General features: G+C 41.4%; 1 protein-coding gene across 1 annotated transcript in view; it reads left to right on the top strand.

The window, feature by feature from the left end:
- Positions 1-23,586, top strand: part of dnah5 (dynein, axonemal, heavy chain 5) — a 181,501-nt gene that overhangs the window by 90,054 nt on the left and 67,861 nt on the right. Inside the window, exons 45-50 of the mRNA XM_037536137.1 lie at positions 1,292-1,468; positions 10,408-10,612; positions 14,083-14,225; positions 17,035-17,169; positions 17,589-17,711; positions 20,935-21,148. Coding sequence (XP_037392034.1) covers positions 1,292-1,468; positions 10,408-10,612; positions 14,083-14,225; positions 17,035-17,169; positions 17,589-17,711; positions 20,935-21,148 — 997 coding nt within the window. The remainder of the gene's footprint in view (positions 1-1,291; positions 1,469-10,407; positions 10,613-14,082; positions 14,226-17,034; positions 17,170-17,588; positions 17,712-20,934; positions 21,149-23,586) is intronic.

Below are 23,586 nucleotides of genomic sequence, written 5' to 3'. Positions count from 1 at the left end.
AGAGTCATCAGGCTTTAGAGCATCACATTAAGGTGAAAGAAAGTGCAGATCCACCTTCAAACCCACAATTTTTTTTTAAATGCTCAGGCCACCATCACTGCACAGTGTTCTATGTCTCTCTCTTTCTCTCTCTCTGTGTGCAAAGATGGACTGTGTGACACAATAGGAGCTAAAGCTTCCCCTACTTCACTATCATTTCACATGAAAGTACAGTGCAACCAGCAGCCTGGTGGTAGGGGACTAATGTATCTGTTTGAGAGAGAGAGATAGGGAGAGAGAGACAGATAAAGAGAGAGAGAGATAAGGAAGGTGATGCTCTTTCTTTTCTCTAAATTAATGAAGCCTGAAACCTCTTAAGGCATTTCTGAAAATGAGACTTCAAAGTCTGGCTGTGCACCAGTGTTCAAACAGTTGGTTGAGATAGAACGAGAGTGAGAGAGAGAGAACAATTGGCATAAGGCACAAACACTGTGTGTGTAAAGTGCATGTATTTGAAATGCAGCTATAGTGTTAAGGATGTGTCAGAGAGAATGATTTCCAGCTTAGTGTTTTCCGTGTTTGTTCACACAGACATCTGCTGCCACATCGCCACATCTCCCCCTGTGTAGGCATGTGTATGTCAGAATCACATGTATGCAACACTCAGTGTGTCAGAAGAAGAGTTTCCATTTTTGGACCTATTTACACCTGACATTAACATCCGGTGATCAGATCACATTCAGGTTTCATCTAAACATATAAAAGGCTGGGTGTAAATACCCACAGGAAAGCAATTCTTGTGAAAAGAATGCAGGCTGTAATAAAGGCAAAAGTAGACACAGTAAATACTGAAAAAAATTTTATTTGTATTGGGTTGTTGAGCTTATTTTTTCCATTACACTAGATGACTTAACTTGTACATAATGACAGTTTTGACTGGAAATTAGACAAAGGAAAGGTTGTCCTCTGACTTTTGTGCAGTACTGTAGGTAGTTCTATAATAATACACGTGGAGCGTATAACTGTCACATACAATGAGTTCAATTTGTGGATTAGTCTACCGAATTTGGTTCAAAGTCAGAGTTGAAAACACATTTCAGGCTTTAAACTCACTTGGTTTTTAGACAAAAGTCCTATAGTCCTTTAGATGTTAGACAGCAACTTTTTTCTTGAAAACAGTGATTCCAAACTTCTGAAATGTGATTTCCAAACTTTTGAACAGTAGCATATATAATACATATGGGACGTGTACAACCTCACATATCAAACAAACTATAAAAACGTATATATTCATGTATGTTTGTGTGTGTAGGGTTGGCTGATGAAGCGTTCTACGCAGGAGGCTGAGGTGCTGCGTGAGCTGTTCTCTAGCTCTTTCCCTGAACTCTTCCGCTTCAGTATCCAGTCTCTGGACTTCAAGATGGATATGCTGGAGGCCTTCGTCGTCATGCAATGCATCAACATGCTGCAAGGCCTTGTCCAGCCCAAGGTACATAATCACTGTGTGCTCTCTAAGCGGTCACCACACACCAAAGAGAGCATGTTAAATGGATCATTCTGCAGAAGTGGCTCAAAGGCAGAGTCAAGCACATTTCGAACGTTTTTTCATTTGGACTTTAGACTAAAAGTCCCTATACCTTAGCCCCTATTAATTAACTCTGTGTATCTTTATTAAAATAAATAATGAGCATTCTATTTTGTCACTAACAAAACAATCACAACACTAACAAAACTTTACCAAATGGTTCAGTGGTGACTGTTTTGGTAATGAGCAGAACTCAGTTAGCCAGCACTTTGAACAGATGTACACACAATCATAATATTTTTTAATAGAACACAAACCTTTGCTCTAGTTGTAGAAAATTCATGTTTTGAGAGTGGCAATGCTTGATGTTGCACACTGATTTTCACACTTTGGGACACATTTACTTCAAAACAATGCTCATCATGTGGCCATGAGGGACAGGGATGCAGTTTCACTTCCTACTCTAAGATGCAAGGGTGTGGCGAAACTAAGGCTTCATCTACAGACTAAAATTGTGTTTCAGTAGTGACATGAAAACATGGTTCAGCATTTTCAGCAGTGCTGCACAGGCAGTGGGAGATTGCAGGGGGGCCCTTGGTTGCCTAGGCCCTTGCGGCAGAAACTGACTCTTGGCACGTGGAATGTAACCTCACTAGGGGGGAAGGAGCCGGACCTTTGGCAGGAGGTTGAGAGGTACCAACTAGATATAGTTGGGCTCACCTCCACCCACAGCATTGGCTCTGGAACCAAACTCCTGGATAGGGGTTGGTCCTTTTCCTGCTTGGGGGTTGCGCAGGATGAGAGGCGCCACGCGTGAGCGGGGATACTCACGAGTCCCTGGCTGGCGGCCGTGCAGTTGGAGTCTGCAAGGCTCTGGATATTGTGGGGCTGTCGTGGCTGATGTGCTTATGCAATATAGCATGGACCTTAGGAACAGTACCCTTGAACTGGCAGACTGGGATGGTGGTCCCCATTTTTAAAAAAGGGGACCAGAGGGTGTGTGCCAACTATCGGGGTATCACACTGCTCAGCCTCCCTGGGAAAGTCTATGCCAAGGTGCTGGAAAGGAGACTTCGACCGATAGTTGAACCTCAGACTGAGGAGGAACAATGCGGATTCCGTCCCGGCCATAGAACAATGGACCAGCTTTTCACCCTCTCGAGGATTGTTGAGGCAGCATGGGAGTTTGCTAACCCAGTCTTCAAGTGTTTTGTGGATTTGGAGAAGGCTTATGACCGGGTTCCCCGAGATATCTTGTGGGAGGTCCTCCAGTAGTATAGGGCTACTACTCTGGGCCACTCGATCTCTGTACTCCTAGAGTGAGAGCTGTGTTAGTGTACTCAGCATTAAGTCGGACCCTTACAGTGACCTGTCTCCACTCCTGTTTGTGATATTCATGAAGAGGGTGTCAAGGGGTAGCCAAGGTCAGGAGGGCATTGTGTGTGGAGGCCAGAGGGTGGCATGTCTGGTATTTGCAGATGATGATGTTCTTTTGGCTGAATCACATGGATGCCTCCAGCGCTCACTGGAACAGTTTGCAGCTGAGTGTGAAGCAGTTGGTATGCGGATCAGCACCTCCAAATCTGATTCCATGGTCTTAGCCCGGAAAAAAGGATGGCATGCCCACTCCAGGTAAGGGGAAAGGACTTGCCCCAGGTTGAGGAGTTTAAGTATCTCAGGGTCTTTTTCACGAGTGATGGGTAGAGGGATCGTGAGATGGGCCACAGGCTAGGATAGGCAGCAGCAGTAATGCGGTCACTGTACCGGACTATAGTGGTGAAGAGGGAGCTGAGCCATAAGCTAAAGTTCTCTGTTTACCGGTTGGTCTACATCCCGACCCTCACCTATGGTCATGAGTTGTGGGTAATGTCCGAAAGAATGAGATCGCGAATACAAGCGGCAGAAATTAGCTTTCTTCACTGGGTGGCGGGCTACACTCTATTCGACAGGGTGAGGAGCTTGGCCATCTGGGAAGAGCTCAGAGTAGAGCCACTACTCCTCTGCATTGAGAGGAGTCAGCTGATGTGGTTCGGGCATCTGATTCAGATGCCCCCTGGACACCTCCCGGTAAGATAAGACCCTGGGGTCATCCTAGGACCCGCTGGAGGGATTACATGTCCAAGTTGGCCTGGGAGCGGCTTGGGGTCCCTGGGAATGAGCTGGAGGAAGTTGCGGGAGACAGGGTCATCTGGAATTCTCTGCTCACCCTACTGCTACCGCGACCCTATCTGGACTAAGTGGTTATTGACGACAATGATGATGATGATGATGATGACTATCTCAATTAATGACTTGCTTTTAAATAGATTTGAAAATATCTGAAGTTTGAATACTTGTTGAGAATGCAGTTTGAACTATTTATTAGAATGGTCCATATCAATCAGGCCTGTCTTTCAATGAATTATGGTGTATAATTACACAGGTGTTTGGTGCTTTGTGGATCGGGCAGTGTCCAAAAGCATGGGCCTTAGCGTTCTAATCCTCGGTTGCTGAAACTGGCTTTTGGAACTTGTTACCTCACTGGTGGGGAAGGAGCCTGAGTTAGTGCGCGAGGTTGAGAGATACCGGCTAGATATAGTTGGGCTCACCTCAACACACAGCTTGGGCTCTGGGTCCAATCTCCTTGAGAGGCGCTGGAATTTATTCTTTTCTGGAGTTGCCCATGGTGAGAGGCGGTGGGCAGGTGTGGGCTTTCTCATAGCCCCTCGACTTGCGGCCATGTGTTTTGGACACTTGGGTAAAGAGAGGAGCTGAGCTGTCAACTGATCACCACCTGGTGGTGAGTTGGATCAGGTGGTGGGGGAAGATGCCGGTCAGACCAGGCAAACCCAAACGTATAGTGAGGGTTTGCTGGGAACGTCTGGCAGAAGAACCTGTCAGATTGATCTTCAACTCACACCTCCATCAGAACTTTGACCAGATATCACGGGAGGTTGACTCAGAATGGGCCATGTTCCGCTCCTCCATTTTTGAAGCGGCTGACTGTAGCTGTGGCTACAAGGTAGTTGGTGCATGTCGGGGCGGTAATCCTCGAACCCCCACCCCAGGTGAGAGATGCAGTCAAGCTGAAGAAGGAGTCCTACAGGGCATGGTTTACCTGTGGGACAAAAGAAACAGCTGGCAGGTATCGACAGGCCAAGCGATCTGCGGCTTCAGTCATCGCCAAGGCAAAAACCCGGGTGTGGGAGGAGTTTGGTGAAGCCTTGGAAAGTGACTTTAAAGATTCTGGCAAACCGTCAGGCGACTCAGAAGGGGAAAGCAGTGTGCCACTAGCACTGTATATAGTGGAGATGGTGTGCTGTTGACTTCGACCGAAGACGTCATTGGGCGGTGGAAGGAATACTTTGAGGACCTTCTCAATCCCACTGACACGTTCTCCAGTGAGGAGGCAGAGTCTGGGGACACGGGAATAGGCTTGTCCATTACTGAGGCCAAAGTGGCTAAGGTAGTTAAAAAGCTCCTTGGTGGCATGGCTCCAGGGGTGGATGAGATCTGTCCTGAGTTCCTCAAAGCTCTGGATGTTGTGGGGCTGTCTTGGCTGACATGCCTTTTGAACATTGTGTGGACATCGGGGGCGGTGCCACTGGATTGGCAGACTAGGGTGGTGGTGCCTCTTTTTAAAAAAGGGGACCGGAGGGTGTGTTCCAACTACAGGGGAATCACACTCCTCAGCCTTCCTGGAACCTCAGATTCAGGAGGAGCAGTGCGGGTTCCGCCCTGGTTGTGGAACACTGGACTAACTCTTCACCCTCTCCAGGATTCTGGAGGGTTCATGGGAGTTTGCCCAACCAGTTCACATGTGCTCTGTGGATTTGGAGAAGGCATTCAACTGTGTTCCCCGGGGTATTCTGTGGGTGGTGCTTCGGGAGGACAGGGTACATGGCTCTTTGCTACGAGCCATTCAGGCCCTGTACAAACAAAGCAGGAGTTTGGTTCGTATAGCCGGCAGTAAGTCAGTCTCGGGGTCTTGTTCACGAGTGATGGTAAAAGGGAGCGGGAGATTGACAGGCAGATTGGTGCTGGGTCAGCAGTGATGCGGGCTCTTTACCGGTCTGTTGTGGTAAAGAAAGAGCTGAGCCATAAGGCAAGGCTCTCGATTTACTGGTTGATCTACATTCCCACCCGCACCTATGGTCATGAGCTTTGGGTAATGACCGAAAGAATGAGATCGCAAATACAAGTGGCCGAAATAAGTTTCCTGCGCAGGGTGTCTGGACTCTACCTTAGAGATAGGGTGAGAAGTTCAGTCATCCGGGAGGGACTCGGAGTAGAGCCGCTGCTTCTCCAAGTCGAGAGGAGCCAGCTGAGGTGGTTCGGGCATCTGGTTAGGATGCCTCCTGGATGCCTCCCTCGGTCGTGACTATATTGCCTGGGAGCGCCTTGGATGATGGATGGATGGTTTTGGTATAAGGGCTGTAGCATATTTTGTTGGAAACTCAAGAAACTCAGGAGAGACAAGAGGGAACTTCGTACTCCGATTTTATTGTTGCATCACAGACCCTGGTCTACTTTTTTGCTGGAACTGACTGGGCTACTTCTTTGGCTCCGCCTTACTACAGAACCTATACTGCCACCCTGTGGTTCACTAGAAAATAGCACATGCCAAAATTGCTAATAAAGAACAGTTCTCTACAAGGGCTTAAACTTAAATGATGAAATATGAAAACGCTCACACACAAGTACTTCTCTGTAACCAACCTCTGGGAGCCTCTTCAGTCCTACTGGAAGAACTTCTCAGGTGTCTCTTCACAAAACTGCTTGAGGGAATTTGTAAAGTTGCATCAAGCCAAAGCAAGGCTGCTTTTAAGAATTTTAAAGTAAAAGGTAGCTTGGAAGAGTTTAAAGGGGAATTCCACAGATTTTTCCAAATTTCTTCATGATTTGGTTGTAGAGATTTAAAGTAGTTTGATGTAAAATGGTTCAATTTTGTGAAAGTTACTGGAACCAGAGGTTGCCGTGTCTATAACACAAATATATCCAAAACCACCAGTGAACGTGTCTTCTGAGTGTTTATATGTAATGGTAATAATGTTAAGAAATAGTTTTCTTTGAGGCCTATTTTGAGTACCTCTCTGCCATGAATGGATTTTAAAAAATATATAAGGTTTAGGCCTCAACCATGTCTCTAAATTATCAAAAAAAAATTATTATTCTGTGATGGAGCCTTTAGAGGCATTAAACCTTTTCTGACGTCTGGTCTCCATCACCACCACTGTGAGCAATTCTGACTCAATATGTTTCTCTAGAATGGAGCATTTCACACCAAACCACTCTAAATGCCTTTGTTTACATATCTTAAATGAAATGTCTTAATAATTTAATTATGTAGACATTTTGAAAAATCAGTAGAATTACCCTTTAAACCGTTTTTGCTTACTGTATAATTATTATGTGATTAGGTTTTCTCATTACTATTCTTAGTAATTAGTAGTGATTAATGCTGAAGAATAGTATTGTTCTTTGCATTTCATTAGTAGGTGTGCCTCCATTTTTGTGGAATACTGTGTATGATTTATTAACATCAAAAAAGTGAATAACTGCTTCAGCCGCATGAAAGTAAATCAGGTTGAATTTGTTCTGGTGTTTGAAATCTCTTCTCAGATGCTCTTTTTTTAATCGCATGCCGCTATCCTCGCCATTCATTCCCTTCTCTTTGTTTTTTTTCCCTGGAATTCATGAATGCAATCGGGGAAACTGTCTCTTGTCTAAATGTCACGCATTGTCCTTCTCGTTGTCAGTCGTAAAGCATTTTGCTTGGGAGACACGCGTTATGAAGCTGCGTCGCCTCTCGGCTGTCACTGCCGGAGAACCCAGACCCATTCAGCTTTGATAGGAATGAGAGGAATACCTATTATGTCCTGTGGCTCAGCAGAATTGAATCTATTGCCATTGCTAGCACTCCTGGGTTTTGATATAATGCATGGATGATACTTGGGTCGCCTTGTGAGACACACTGATGTGAAAGCCAAACGGACTAATGGAATTAATATGGTTCCTGAAGATCCACACTAGAAGTCACTTCACATACTTGAAATCATGATCTACTATTTACTTTAAATATCCAACTTGCATTTCTGCTCACCGGTCACTTTGAGTGCAACCTGACCACTGGTGGATGGGGTAGAACATGGCTGACAACATATGAGCTGCAGTCTGTAACTGTATATTTACAGTCATTCATACATTTATTTAATTTCCAGTCAAAACAGCCATTAGCGATCAGACATAAGATAATTAAAAAAAGAGAGATTAAAAGATTTCGAGAAAATGGGACTATATAGACTATAAAGTATTAGCACACACCCCCTAATTTTTGAGTTCAGGTGTTTCAACCACACCCATTGCTAAGAGGTGAATAAAATGAAGCACATAGCCTAGGGGAGACCAACTCCACATTAATGCCTATGGGTTTAGAATGAGATGTCATAAAAGGTCCTGTGGCTATAATGTGTAGGTGTCGCAATACTTTTGTCCATATAGTGTATCAACTGTACAAGACCTGATAGACCACCAAAACAGCATTTAAATCTTTGATCTTTGAGAGAAAATCAAGCTCTGCTCTTGCTTCAGATCTGAATCCACAGGTGTTTCTGTCCTTCCTTCCACTGTCCACGACTCAACACTGTGTCTGAAAGGATGTGTAGCTGTCAATAAGCTCTTGGACAAAAAAGAAGAAACCTTGCCATCAAACAAAAAAGCTGCTGGTATTTTCAGAACAATGGACTGACCAGCCCAGAGTCCAGACCTCAACATCTGGAAATGGAAATGTTTGGGATTACTTGGATCAGGAGAAGCAGAAAATGAAACCATCTCCTAAGACTGAACTTTGGAGGTGTGGAAAAAATATCCCCATAGATTTCCCTGAAAAACTGAAAGCACGAAGCTATCTTAAGGGCAAAATGCAGGCAGACTAATTACTGAAAAATTATAATTAGATGTTTAGGCTCCTCCCACTCCTCCATGTGCTTGTCTCTGTCTTCCATGTGCTTTTCTGTTTTGGCCTAGTCCACATGCTTTCTTTGTTTTGATATCTTCACAGTCCGGTTTCCTTGTTTTCCGCCTGTCCCTCGTTATCCCTGTTTGTATTTAAGTATTTATGTTTTATATTTGATCTTCCGGCCCTGTTGTTTGTTTAACCTGTTCGTTTTCATTATGTCTGTCCCTCCATTTCTCCGTGTTGGCTCATTGAACCTGGATCGTTTTGCCCATGACCCTGGATTTGCCCTGAATAAATCTTGCTTTTCTTCGCACATGCGTCTGCTTCCTCATCGCTCCATGTTACAGCGATTTTCAGTGAAATATATGTCTCTGCTTAACTCCTGAAACTGAAAAAGGAATAACTTGTTCTTAATTGTCATTTTGACTGGTAAATGAATGAAGGGTGATCTCTAATGTTTGCACAGTAAGTACACAAATCTTGCACTTAAGCATGTGACAGAGAAGGCAGTAATGTTTTACAAGTGGTACCTGCACTCTCAACAACACGTCCTTGGCACCATGCTCATGTAAGTCACTCATGTATTTTAGCAAAATATGATGTATTTACTTACAACACTGTCACATTTTATAGATCTGTTAAAAAATTAAATCTGTGTTTCTTATTATGATTTGAAAATACTTGACTGAATTGACTGAATGTAAGTACCCACCTCTGGTGACGACATAGTGGAATTGCTCTGTCAAGGTCTGTTGGGGAATCCAATAGGACAGATAACTGATCCCCCATGTGAGGACCATTCACAGCCCACCTATCGTCTGCATCCATATGGACATGTATGGATGTGTGTGGGATATGAGAGCGGATAGATTTCCAATGTAGCACTGTAGCTGGATGAATAAGTGCCCTTCATCTAACATAATCATTATGTGCTGTCTGCGGCTGAGTGGAGCAGATGTTGGACTCATCCGTCACAGGGAGATGGTGTCTGAGTCTCAGGTGCTGATGGTGCCGTATGTCCTTCTCTCTGCTTCTTATTTGTAAACACTGAGGCTAATCTGCAGCACAGCTGGTGCAGTACAGCCAACACATCCTCTTCAATCTGAGATTCATTTGCACGTTACAGGAGAGGGAAAATAAAGCTGTTATCTTTAATGTACGCTCATGTAACAATATATTCTACTATATATCCATTTCTGTTGGTCTGTTCATCATGAAATGTTGAACCATGACCTGTAAATGTCGCTGGACCACGGTTCATTTGTTAGATGTTCATATTTGTCGAAACGTAGCTCTCAGACATTGGAGGGCCACAAAGGCTGGATGTGAGCGCAAGTATGAGTTCATGTCTAGAAACAAGAAATAAAGTAAAAGAAATACCACAAAGAGCAAAGAATACACAAGCATGAACACATGGAAATCAAACACAACACAAGGTGGCTGCAAAACTAGCAAAACACAGTAAGGTAGATGTAAGATTAGATGATTACACTTTACGTGAACACACACTGTGTCATGACACATTAATTACCACTGTCGTGATGGATGTAGGCTTGGGCAATATATTAAAGTAATAAGCATGATATTTTCTAGTTAAAAACATGTGATTATCAATTATATCCCCCCAAACAATACACACAGTGTGCTTCAGCCTTAAATCATGGATGGATTTAATGAATGTTACTGCAAACACGTTCGCCAGCTCCTTCTTGTGTTGGTTCATGGCGCAATAAATTCTTGTTGGAGAAACTTCTGACTTTCCAAAGCCGTGCCCACATGCTTTACATTTGAAAAAAATCAAGGTGTTTTCCACTGTTATAGTAGGGCCACTCTGGAGTTCAGGTATGGATGGTTTTGGAAAATTATGTAGTACCTTTGGTCAGCTGCATCTTTAGTGTGGTGCTTCTCTTTGCCAGTTTTTCTGAGTGAGGGTTGATGGGAGGGTGTGTGTGTATTGTGTGTGCAGGAGCAGGGTGGGGAGATATCCCTGGAGCACATGGAGCGCCTGTACGTGTTTGCCCTCATGTGGAGTGTCGGTGCTCTCCTGGAGCTGGACGATCGAAAAAAGATGGAGCGCTGGCTCCGTCACCATGACAACATCCATCTGGACCTGCCGGACATCCCTCCCCACAGTGAGGACACCATGTTCGACTACCATGTAACCAACGATGGTCAGCATCATAAGCTCACACAAATACTCTCTCTTGTCCACTATCTCCCTCACATTCTCTATCACTCTTGTTTTTCTCTGCCTCTTTCTTTGTTTTTCTCTCTCTCACTCTCTTCACTGCTCTCTCCCTCTGCCTCTCCCACCCTCTCTCTGTCTCTCACGCTTTTCCCTGCTTTCTTTGTCTCACCTTCCTCACTCTCTCTCTCTTGCTCTCTTTTTCTGCGACTCACTCTCTTCTCTGCTGTCTCATTTTCCTCACTGTCTTTCTGTCTCCCTCCCCCTCTTTCTCTGCTTCTCTCTTGCTGTCTTTTCTCTCTTTCTTCCTTGCTGTCTCCTCTCTCTCTCTCACTCTCCCTCTCTCCTTAGGTCATTGTCTCCCCTATTTTATCTCTCTCTTTCTCTCTCTTGGTCTCTTTCTGTCTCTCTTTTTCTATTATTCTTTATCACACTCTGTCTCGGAATACGTGTCTCTCTCCCTCTTTCTGTCTCTCTCTGTCTCTCTGCCTCTTGTCCTCTCTCCCCCTTTTCTATCTATTTTATGCTCTGCTGAATAACTCATCACAGAATAACAGCGTGAGGGATTATCTTCACATCTCACCATAAATGTTTTCTCTCTATTGAGTTTTAGTTGAAAACCATATAAATCATTTCACTGCCTGCTCTCCACTGTTTTCTCTATTTTGTTGCAGTGTATGATTTCTGCACGCTCTGCTATTTAAATCAGATAAGCCAAAAACTTTGCCCTATAGTTCTGCACTCCACCTTAGCTTTTCATGTACTTTCGGTTGCTACCCTGAGTAGCAGAGGTGGCCAGTAAAGTTTTCCCATTGTAGCTCTTGAGTACATTTATCTGTCTACAATTGCTCTTTGAATAATAAATAAAATAATAATAAATCAAAGTCAATTTACTTTTACTGTAATATGCATTACTGTGCAAACATTTGGAATTATAATGTTTAACAATATTTAAAAAAAGCTGTTACAAGTGCAGGATGATAGTCTTTCTTTATTTTTAAAGGTACAACTGATTTGTAGGAAGCTGTAAAAAGATTTTTGAAGCATCCAGAATGATGAACAGATCTGTAGATGTTTCCAGAATGACTGAGAAAGCAGTGACATTAAGAATGAAGATCTAATAAAAATTAACATCCAAAATATCTTGTATATGAAACATGGTTCTCAAATCTTGAAGCATAAAACTTCTATATTTACTCAACTATTTGCTATAAATAGGTAATCATAACATTCAGTTCAGCTTCTTGCTGAAATACAAGTACCTTCCAATGGCTGTATCTATGCTGTATAAATTATTGTTGAATAACATTTGAATGACAGTATATTTCTGAAGTATTCAGTGTTCAGTATTTAACAGTCAAGTCAGTAAAAATCACGAGTCAGCTTACAACCCGAGGACCCATTTTGCTGCCTGGTTTAGTTGCCTTAATTAATGTATTCTTTATACATTACAGCTTTTTCTTAAACGTTACGCTGTTGCTTATGAACTTTCTGATTTAGCTAATTTTAGTATTGTTCAATGTAGCCAGAGCTAAAACCTTCAGCACTAGACCTCTATTCTATAGGGCGAGTATTAGCATAAAATATTCAAATTCAAAGCAATTTCTTCACTACCTTTTGTGAATTTCCCCGCTGTGGGACTAATAAAGGATTATCTTATCTTATCTTATCTTATCTTATCTTATCTTATCTTATCAAACAACTTATTTACTCTTACTTGAGTAATTCAAGTGAATTATCAGTACAGTAGCAGTAGCAGGGATTTTCAGTGTTCTTTTCAGCCCTGGCGGAGAGGAGGTCTGCCAGTAGAGACAGTAAAGTGAGAAAAGCTGTACTTCTCAGATGAGTGTGTGGTGAGAAGTGGTTCAGTCTGCTATATTTTGAGTTGATGCTTTGCATACTCATGGGAGTGAAACAGGTCAGCTGTGTTTAGGGGAAAATGGTGCTCCTAGACTGAATTGGAACTCGGAGATCATGCCGAGTTCTGGGAATTGAGTCTTTGTACATTGCATTGGTGGGTAAACTCTGCTTCTCTGGGACCTCACCTCATTCTCTGATTTTAGGCTTTTTCTCAGTAAGACATCTTACTGAGCTTCCCTAGGCTGATCTCATACACTCACCATCCCCTGTACTAGAAACACCTACTTCCACTTGGTGGCCACATTAAGTGCTCCACCTACCTTATATGTATATCCACCAGATAGGTGTACACTTACAGACTTTAGATCAACTGCTGATGAAGACTTTGTCAGCCACCCTCTATGAGGACTGCTGTTGAGCAGATAGTATGTGGGTATCAGTACTTAAAGAACACTCACCAACAGCAATATGTAAAACTGATAAAGTTTGATGAGATAAAATCATTGTAGTTGTTGACTTATTACTATTGTTATAGTGTTTTTATACATGACACTTGAGATTCTATTTGGTTTTGACTTACTAAATCTCAGAAAGGGATAAATATTGTGATTTATATTGTGTATCATGAAAATGTCTTGAACTATAGTAATATGATATTTTTGCCACATTGCTCACCCCTGCTCAAGCTCACTGCCTTGTTCAGTTTTGATTATTCCCTGCCCCAACCCACTTGATCCAGATTCTGAAGGGCTTGATAATCAGACAAGGAACTGCATCAAATATGTTGGGGCAAGAAACAGCTGAAACTGCATATTGTAAGGATTCAGCAAGTTCTAGACGAGTGCTGATTAAAGTGAAAGAAGTGGGTTTAATAATGTAATGCCAATTCATAGTCAAGTTACACAAAGTTACAAAACAAAAAGAGCGTAGATGATCACAAGGGTGATCATCTCACCAGGCTGACGAAAACAAAAGGACAATCCAAGAATCACAGTTGAAAGTACAGGCAAAATGAGGTCAAACACAAGAATCCAAAAATCAGCAAACAAAACCAAGAGGGCAAGGCAAAATCGAAGTCGAGAGGAAAACAAGCACAGGTCAGAGACAAAAAACAGAACACGGAAATCAAAGGAAATGCTCAGTAAGTTCGCAAGGGAAACAAAAGTTCGCAAGGGCGGAGTGAGAAAACAAGGGGGCCGGACTGCGAAGGAATCACAACAAAGAAGCACATGGACATGTAAACAGACACACAAGGAAGACTGAAACACAAGCACATGGAGGAGTGGGAGGAGCCAATCATGATACGCATCAGCATGATGAAGATAAAAGGCAGTAGTTTCTAGTAAAGCAGTGTAATACACTGCACTGTTATTTGCCCCCGAGTCTGTTTTACAGGGTAGCGGTGTGCTTTATGACTTGTGTTTGACAGTTTGATCTGTGTTTTTCTGTCACTGCACTTACATATCCCTCGAATCAGGGCATTTGGTCAGTCTGTTGCTTTTTTCTTTGAATCAATGTTTGCCCCCAGGAGTTGAGCTTGTTGGCTGTTAACTTTAGCTGCTAGTTTGATCAGATGATGTTGTTTGTTGTTTTTAGGTCAGTGGGTCCACTGGAGCTCTCGTGTGGAGGAGTACATCTACCCTCCAGACTCTACGCCAGAGTACAGCTCTATACTGGTGCCCAATGTGGACAACGTCCGCACAGACTTCCTCATCCAGACCATCGCCAAGCAGGGCAAGGTAAACTGCATTTACTAAAAAATGCTCTTTTTTTATATAAAGTAATATGGATACCATAGTTAAAGTTTCAGAATGTCCTGTCTATCCACCTGTTCAGGCTATAGCAGTTTAGCTCTGCCCATATTGAAGTTTTAAGCAGTGTTTCATCTTTTAGTGCTTTTTTGAATGAGGCAAAATACAGGGCAGCCAATCAGAGCAGAGCTTAATATCTTATACCTTCCTTAAAGTCCAAGGGATGTATCTCTCTAATTAGGTTAATCTTGTTCTTGCAGGCAAACAGTTAACTTGTACTAAGGCCCAATCCCATTTCTTATTTATCAGCACACTACCGACGATTTTTTATTCTTGTTATGAAGAAGGGGACCATAATACATTGAAACTACATTAATCCAAAGTAATATCATGGTCATCGTAATTTTTAACTGAGAAAATACTCACATTTGTGGATATCCTTGGTGCCTTGTGCAGTCATCCTGCCGGTTTTTCTGTTTTTTCTCTTTTTCAACACTCCATTTGGAGTTTGTCTCTGAAAAACCTCCGTTTGGAGGGCCATGTAGCCCTAACACTTCGCCCTACTGCTTTACCTCAACAAAAATCAGGACACCCTACCCCTAGGTGTGATTGCGCAAAACAGAGGTGTAAGAGCTGAGTGGTAGAGGCAAGGGGTAAAATGGGATTGCACCTACATATACTGTTTGAATAATGTTCAAGTGACCAATAAATGACCCATATATTTCAACATATTTCTCTCCTCTCAATGTAATCCTAATCTTGGGTAACGCTTTCTGGGCATTCCCCTGATCATTCACAAGGCTGACATCATGACAGTGGTTGGTGTAGTGTAGTGGGTAACACCTCCGCCTTCTATGCTGTAGACTTGGGTTCAATCCCCCACCTAGGTAAGCACCCTACACTATACCAATAAGAGTCCTTGGGCAAGACTCCTAACACTACCTTCGCCTACCTGTGTAAAATGATCAAGTTGTAAGTTGTTCTGGATAAGAGCGTCAGCCAAATATCAAATGACATCACTTGCCCCGCCCACACAAAACAGTTTCAGAGTCAGAGAAACTTGGCGAGCTAAAGCTAACACAGCATAACCCAAAGGCAGTAAGCTAGGCCACATGTCTGTAGCTGCTTGTTTTCAGTTTATCCATATACGAACATTGTTCATTCGTCCATTCCTTCATTCATGTATTCATCTGTTCATCTGTGACTTTCTTCGTTCATTTGCACATAAAAGCTGGATGATTTTAATTCTGTATAAGTGGCAGAGCAGACAAGGAATGTTGGACAAAGAGCTGTCAATCAAGCTGCTCATTAGCCATGCCCACACAGTTCACAGATGTCTGATCAGTGGACTTTTATCATGTTAATTTTTCATACAAGCTTTGCTGGCTGTTTCACTCTAAATACAAGTGTAGTATCATACAGACATCTTTAGCATTTCACTGTGTTGCCTGGGACTTTAACAGCACATCAACAAAAACAGCCTGTTTAATTCTAAGGGGAAGAACATGTAAGTAAGAGAGTAGTGTAAAATTAATTATGAGTATATTTCATACATAAAACCACACGAATTTTATAAGTGGGCCTCAAGGAAAAAAATGTAGCGCATGGGCTCTGTAAATGGGATGTAAATGAATGGGACGTCTCCATTGAAATCCACTTCAGTCCTAGCATAGCCTAGAAAAACAGCTCCGGATGTTGGACCTTGAGTCTTTCTCTCTCAGAGAATAGACTCTTTCAAAGAAGCTACCTAGAACTTATGAGCCTATTTTAAACCTGCTTTATCAAACCCTGCATTCACGGTTGTATTTTGCAGATTTCATAAGCTTTACTGATGATCTTTTTATACTAGGTGAATCATCTGCTGATGTCAATACTGTAGGCTTTGTGCAAGAACACTTCTGTGTTCATATCTTAACCTTCTCTTATTTCTTTTGTGAGGTGGTTTATGAGTGAGTTATACCAGGTTCAGCAAATTAGCTTCAGAAAACTGACCACCAGAGAGCCTCACCTGTTTGTAAATGAGCACATGCTCATGTGAATTTTGAGTTCGCTTTACTGAAGCCCTAGAAATGCCACATAATGCTAAGAAGTGACATTTAAAAGAAAAGAGGTCCCAGAATAAAAAGAAAAATAGGCCAATTATTAATTGAAATCAAAGATATTTTTAAAAAATGTAGGTATTGATATTGTGTTATATAATGGCCCCTATAACTATATTTAATTAATGCTAAACATTCATTAACATTTTTATATTTTGAAATATAACATACAGTCACATGTAAATGTTTTAACACTGGTTAAATGAGATATTTTGTTGATTGTCTAAGTAAAAATTAGTTAACACATCCTCTACCTAGAACACACTTCTGCACATTGTAATGCAAAAATACTGTTTATTTTTTGGAAACAAAAAGTAAAACAAAGTGGGGCCTGTTCAGTGGTTATGGCACATTTTATATCTTGTGTATTTTTTCCAATATGGTAAAGTTGGCATACAAACAGAGATTTTACACAAAATTTTGCAGAAAATGTTATATTTATGGTTGATCTCTTAGGATGTGTTAAGCTCTTTAATTAGTAAATCAACAAAGGTGGTAATTTGAGTTTTCCAATGTTTGTGTACAGCTGTATATTATAAACATTATAAAAATATATAAACAATATAAACAATGTCTTAACATGACAAACTTTATTTTACACATCTAAGAAAGAATCTGTACGACTGGTTCTTGCTTAAAGGTAAACAGAGTTCTCATTACATCGTTCTTCCCTTCCTTTCCCATTTTATGTCTTCTAGGCTGTGCTCTTGATTGGAGAGCAGGGCACTGCTAAAACGGTCATCATCAAAGGCTACCTGTCCAAATATGACCCAGAATCCCACACCGCTAAGCGCCTCAACTTCTCCTCAGCCACAACACCTCTCATGTTCCAGGTTCCTGTCTTTCTGTTGCTTTGCTTTCTGTTGCTTTTCTGTTGGAACTTATAATTGAAATAAAAGATTTTGATACATAATTAAGTACTATGATATACAGAATTATGACTCTTAAACTGTATTTTTAAAAGAAGAATCGATTGCTAAGACCAATACTACAGATGATTGAAATCATATCCTAATAGGTCTCAGTGGGAAATGCTGAAATGGATGAAAAATCAATCGTGTTGGAGTATTGATCTTCTGCACATGTTTTGCAAGCAACTTAACAGGGCTAATGCCTTTCTCTGACAGTCTGCCTTTTCATTGACTGCTCTGCTACTGAATAAGGGTCCCTTTGGAGAGGACTCATTTGTGGGCAGCCATCAGGAGGAGCCATCAGTTATTAGTTTCGTGTGATGTTTTTGTGGGTTTCACAGCGCTCTGTGGAGAGCTACGTGGATAAGCGAATGGGAACTACTTATGGACCCCCTGCAGGGAAGAAGATGTCCATTTTTATTGATGACATCAACATGCCTGTCATCAATGAGTGGGGAGACCAGGTATGCAGTGATAAATGTTGATGGTTCTGTGTATGTTGATGACCACCAAGGTAATATTGTTGTGGGAGAATTTTATATCTCCAACAGATTCACACCAACAGAATGTGACAGGTCATTTGGCTGACTGATTTTGATGAGCATTTTTTGAGCTGATGAGCATCTAAGGAAATAATTAGTGAAAAATCGAAATTTCCCTTAACCCAAACTTAGTTGGTCTGCAATATGTTTGGTGTCTGTTTTGCACTGGAGCTACAAGGCTAATGTAGCTAAAAAAGCAAAGCAAGCCTATAGCCACCGATAAGCACCATGCCAACTGCATACTTGAATCATCTCACTGTTGCCACAAACCTTGTCAAGTTAAGTAGACTTAAATTGTGTAGATTATGTGTTTTCTGACGCTGTATGACATATTGATACCTAAAAATAGATAAAGTATGTTGCAAAGCTAAAAACAGCAGCCAGAATTTTGCCTGTAATATTTTATCATGATGTGTCACCATTTTTACTATTACTCATGATAAAATTATGCTGAGATATTATTGTATCTATTAAGAAAAATGAAAGAATATATGGAAATTAAGCAAGACTTGTTCACCACCTGTAGCACAAGTCCTGAATGCCAGTACAGTCAAGTTCACAGATTGAATCAAGGCCTGTGTTGTGACAGAAATAGCTGCCTTAATCACAAGTTTGAAGGTGCAGAATGTACAGAATGCACTACTAACATTCTTTTTGCCTGTGAGAGTATATTAGATGGGCCCTAGTCTAATCCTAGTCCAGATGCATGTATCGGATACATCTGAGGCAAAGGCTGAAACTACATTAAACATAGCCATATATATCTACAAAAATACACCAAAAGTGCACTTTATTGTATTTATTCACTCTCCCATCCAAATCATTGAATTCAGGTGTTCCAATCACTTCCGTGGCCACAGGTGTATAAAACCAAGCACCTAGGCCTGCAGACTGCTTCTACAAACATTAGTGAAAGAATGGGTCGCTCTCAGGAGTTCAGTGAATTCCAACGTGGTACCATGATAGGATGCCACCTGTGCAAAATTCCTCACTACTAAATATTCCGCAGTCAACTGTCAGTGGTATTATAAGAAAATGGAAGCGATTGGGAACAAGCAACTCAGCCACAAAGTGGTAGGCCACGTAAAATGACAGAGCGAGGTCAGCGGATGCTGAGGCACATAGTGCGCAGAGGTCACCAACTTTCTGCAGTCAATCGCTACAGAACTCAAAACTTCATGTGGCCTTCAGATTAGCTCAACAACAGCATAGAGAGCTTCATGGAATGGGTTTCCAAGGCGAAGCAGCTGCATCCAAACCCTACATCACCAAGCGCAATGCAAAGCGTCAAATGTAAAACACACCACCGCTGGGCTCTAGAGCAGTGGAGACGTGTTCTCTGCAGTGACAAATCACGCTTCTCCATCTGGCAATCTGATGGATGGGTCTGGGTTTGGCGATTGCCAGGAGAATGGTACTTGTCTGACTGCATTGTGCTTGGTGGAGGGGGCATTATGGTGGGGGGTTGTTTTTCAGGAGTTGGCCCCTTCCTGTTGCAACATGACTGTGCACCAGTGCACAAAGCAAGGTCCATAAAGACGTGGATGAGTGAGTTTGGTGTGGAAGGACTTGCCTGGCCTGCACAGAGTCTTGACCTCAACCCGAAAGAACACCTTTGGGATAAATTAGAGCAGAGACTGAGAGCCAGGCCTTCTCATCCAACATCAGTGTCCGACCTCACAAATGCGATTCTGGAAGAATGGTCAAAACACACTTCCCATAAACACACTTCTAACCCTTGTGGAAAGCCTTCCCAGAAGGGTTGAAGCTGTTATAGCTGCAAAGGGTGGACCAATATCAGATTAAACTCTATGGCTTAAGAATAGGATCTCACTGAAGCTCATATGCGTGTGAGGGCAGACGAGCGAATACTTTTGGCAATATAGTGTATCATCTGAGTTTTATATTATCACTGCACAAGAAAAGCAAGTATCTTCAAAATAGTAACTTTACAGGTGAGGGTAAAAAAATACTTTGCCTTTAGAGTAAGTTAATGTTAAGAGGTTTTAATTCAAGACAGTTCTGAATATTTCTGTTGGTCCAATCATCATGTTTTTACACAAAGGACAACTGTCTCGCTCAAATGATGCAGAAAAGTAAAAGTTGAAAAAAACTGAGATGCATGTTTTACAAATCCAGCTAGTAGAAATTAGGCTTATGGTAGCAGTAGCCTTTGTTGTTTATAAAGTGAACGTTTCTACATTAAATTAGATATACAGGGTGATTCAAAAAGATTCATCCCATTTCAAGAGGCCATATTTTCACAACCATGAGGCAATTAGGAACTAATCACATACCAGATGAAACACACTATGATCTCCGAAATCGCATTGAAAGAGCCATGAGTACAGTGACACCTGACATGCTCAATTGAGTATGGAATGAATTTGACTGTTGCGTTGATGTTGTCTGTACAGCTGGAGGAGGTTTATATTGAGCACTTTTAAAGTTACATAATAAAATTTATGTTCACATAAACCATTTACAATTTACTGCATTGTAAATGTAACACATTACAAATAATGTTTTAGAAGCGAAATAAATCACTTTGAAATCAGTTGAATGTTTGTGAATGTATACCAAAACTGAAAATCATTGAAATGACCATCCTTAATTTCCATTTTTGTTAACCAAAGCAGCCAAAGTAAATGTAGCACGCATATACTTGTCTAGCTGACATTATTTACATCATGAATTAAAACTGATCGGCCAAAAATAAAATATAAATCAAATAAGCAGGTTTAACCCTGGCTAATTACAGTTGTGAAGTCTTATTTTTCGGAATTATGAAAAAGAACTACCACCAGCATTTCTTGTTTGTGGAATCCTGATGATGAGAGTGCATGGAAAGAAGTGGCCAGTGCTCAGATTTGCCCAGGCTCGATATCTCTAACTTGAAAGGCTCTTTTATTAACAGGCATCCGCTTTACTCAAACCACTAGCAATTCCAAGAAGTTCTGCGCAATACGTATTAGCAGGCCTCACCCTGACTTGGCCAGCAGGTCACAAACATGCCAAGCATGTTTCTTCAGCCGTGAAACCGGAGGTCATGGGGTCGGAGAATGTTATATTCTCAGTAAGCTTTGATCTCTGATTTTATATCAGAGAAAGAAGTTCATGCTATTCATTTGCTCTTCTTCTGAAGGTCACGAATGAGATAGTGCGGCAGCTGATGGAGCAAAAGGGCTTCTTTAACCTGGAAAAACCAGGGGAGTTCACTAACATCGTGGACATCCAGTTCCTGGCAGCTATGATCCACCCAGGAGGAGGACGGAATGACATTCCTCAGAGACTGAAGAGACAGTTCTCAATCTTCAACTGTACTCTCCCCTCCAATGCCTCCATAGACAAGATCTTTGGTCAGTATACACATCTCTTTAACCTGCAGCACCTAGAAATGTGTGGATTTATATGATAAAAAAGTGGAAGCTGAAAAAATACTAATTATACATTGTGAAAAATCACACATTATTAATGGGAAGATTTCCACCAGAGTGCAAGTAGATGGTGTTTCTACTGCGATTGGGCCAAAAAATGCAAGTTCTTCCTCTTTCAGTGTTGTGACAAATGGCTTGATGAACTGATAAGCAAAACTAAATTTACCATTCTGTAAGAAAAATCTGAAAGTAAAGCTATCGGCATCTTTTGCTCACAGTTTGCTATGACTTTATGACATGCCTTGCTTTGTTCATATAGAAGCACAAGTAAGCACAAGTAATTTTCAGAGAAATTACATTCCAAACAAACACACAATGTGCTAAAAGGGAAACAGTCTCAGGGTTTTCACATCTCAAACCTGGGCCCATATACGGAGCCTTTCTGGTGCAAATCAGACACATTCTTCCCACACTTTATGTACAAAACTGCCGCACAATTCTAATCATGCATTGTATGGGCCGTGTGTATGGTAACAGATAAAAAATGAGTGATATTATGCATCCAGCTAATAACATATTGTTGCTGTTGAAAGAAAACAAGCAGCTCCTCAAAAATCAGTGTAAAGATTTTATTCTAGCAATTTTGGAGCAATTCTACAGGCTCAACCATCATGAAATGTTCACATAATGTAATATATCTGTGTTAGTGTTGTTGAGCGACTTCTTTTAAAAGTGCCAGCAGACACAGTGGCTAGGCGAAAGCATGAGCTTCAAACACGCTGAAATAATATTTACCATCAGAGAAATTGTTTAAACTTTAGGACCAGATGTGTGTATGTAAGAAGACAGAGAGCAAAATATGCTGTGAGGCAGCCTTTATATTCACGTGTACCCCATGTTCTCATTTAACAATCTCTATTGTGTTAGGTGTAAATGTTTTTATAGTAAAACTGCCATCTCTTCATCAGTAAAGCTCATTTTCTCTCTGTTTTGATGGCTCCTTTATATCACTGTGCTTTTTAAACCCTGCGCTTCATGAGTGTGCGGTTATTCGGCGGATGTGAAAATGTTCACTGAATATGAAAATGTTGTACCTCTAAGAAGGTACAATGCTATAATTACATATTGATCAGGAGCATAAGCTGGTCTGCGTGTTTTTTCTTCTCCTGGCTCTCGTCCCTGAATCATTATGTAGAAGTATTGAGGGGGCTTTCTTCAGGCATAAGCTCATTGCTGCTTAGTCCTTTTCCCTCTATGTTTCCATACTGTTCTGCTCAACTCTGAATTAGCCTTCTAAAAATATTACTCCTGAAAGTCAAAGTAACAATAAGGACAAGAACCCTCTACAGTGGGCTAGAGCGGAGTTTCTCAACCACTGACCTGCAGACCAGAAGTGGGCCATAAAGTAGCCCCAAGGGATCCAAGGGTCTGTACTCAGGGGCAGGCAATACTTTGTGGTGGGCCAATATCAGCACTTTAAGTCATAATAACACAAGTGGAAAAAATGATTAATGTAGTAAGAAGTAAGAATTGAAAATTCAAACAGTTTTTGAAAAAAGGCATACAAATAAAAACATCACAAGAGTACCTTAATTAAACTACAATAGTTTGAAACAACGCAGCAGTAGACAGTTAGCTGGCCACAGATATAGAAAAGTTTTAGGGCACTTTTAGGGCACCTATCTTGTTTTTTGGGAGTACCTATTAAACGTTTCCTCAGCAAAAATCACAGGTCTGTTTTTTCACAGGTCTGTTTTTGGCTTGTTTAGTTTGCATCTTTATGATGGTCTACAAGGGAGTTCAGCATCCCAGCAGGCTCTTTTTTTTATAGCATCACATAGGCTGCCTGTTTTGGCGCCTGACTCTAGATAGACATGTTTCTGCAGCACAAGCTTCTGCCAGTAACAGCAGATGAGATGTAAAATTGAAAAAAGGATATTGATGATCACACTAAATCAGTCTGTGGATTGCAGTTGGAGGTTTTTAACCCTCAAAACTAAAGAGATATCTCAAGACCAAACATACGACTCTTGTGGGAAACCCAGTGGAGTATTTTCAATGAATACGCAAAGGACTGCTCCAGAAGCAGACAGTTGTTTGCGTAACATCACAGTCAAAGTGTGCTTAAAGCTAGCTACATTATAGCCAGACCTTTTAAAACATTGTTGCAAATGTTGAATTCTGTGACTGAACTGAATTGGATGATCTGATCTTTCTTCGGTCTTAGTTCTCATGTTTTCTGTGTCAGGACTTCACATAAGAAAAAACATTTTATTTAAAAAGTTGAGTTTTGGTTTCCTGTGGGCTGCCATGCTTTATGGTTCTAAACAGGTGGGCTCTGAGATAGAAAAAGTCGAGAGCCCCTTGGACAAGAAGGTACCTTTCTACTTTCAGCCATTGATTTCTCCAAAACTCTTGTC

This window comes from Pygocentrus nattereri, chromosome 3 (genome assembly GCF_015220715.1).
Source record: "Pygocentrus nattereri isolate fPygNat1 chromosome 3, fPygNat1.pri, whole genome shotgun sequence".
NCBI lineage: Eukaryota > Metazoa > Chordata > Actinopteri > Characiformes > Serrasalmidae > Pygocentrus > Pygocentrus nattereri.
The sequence above is the reverse complement of the archived record's forward strand: the minus strand, read 5'-3'. Positions and strand labels throughout refer to the sequence as shown.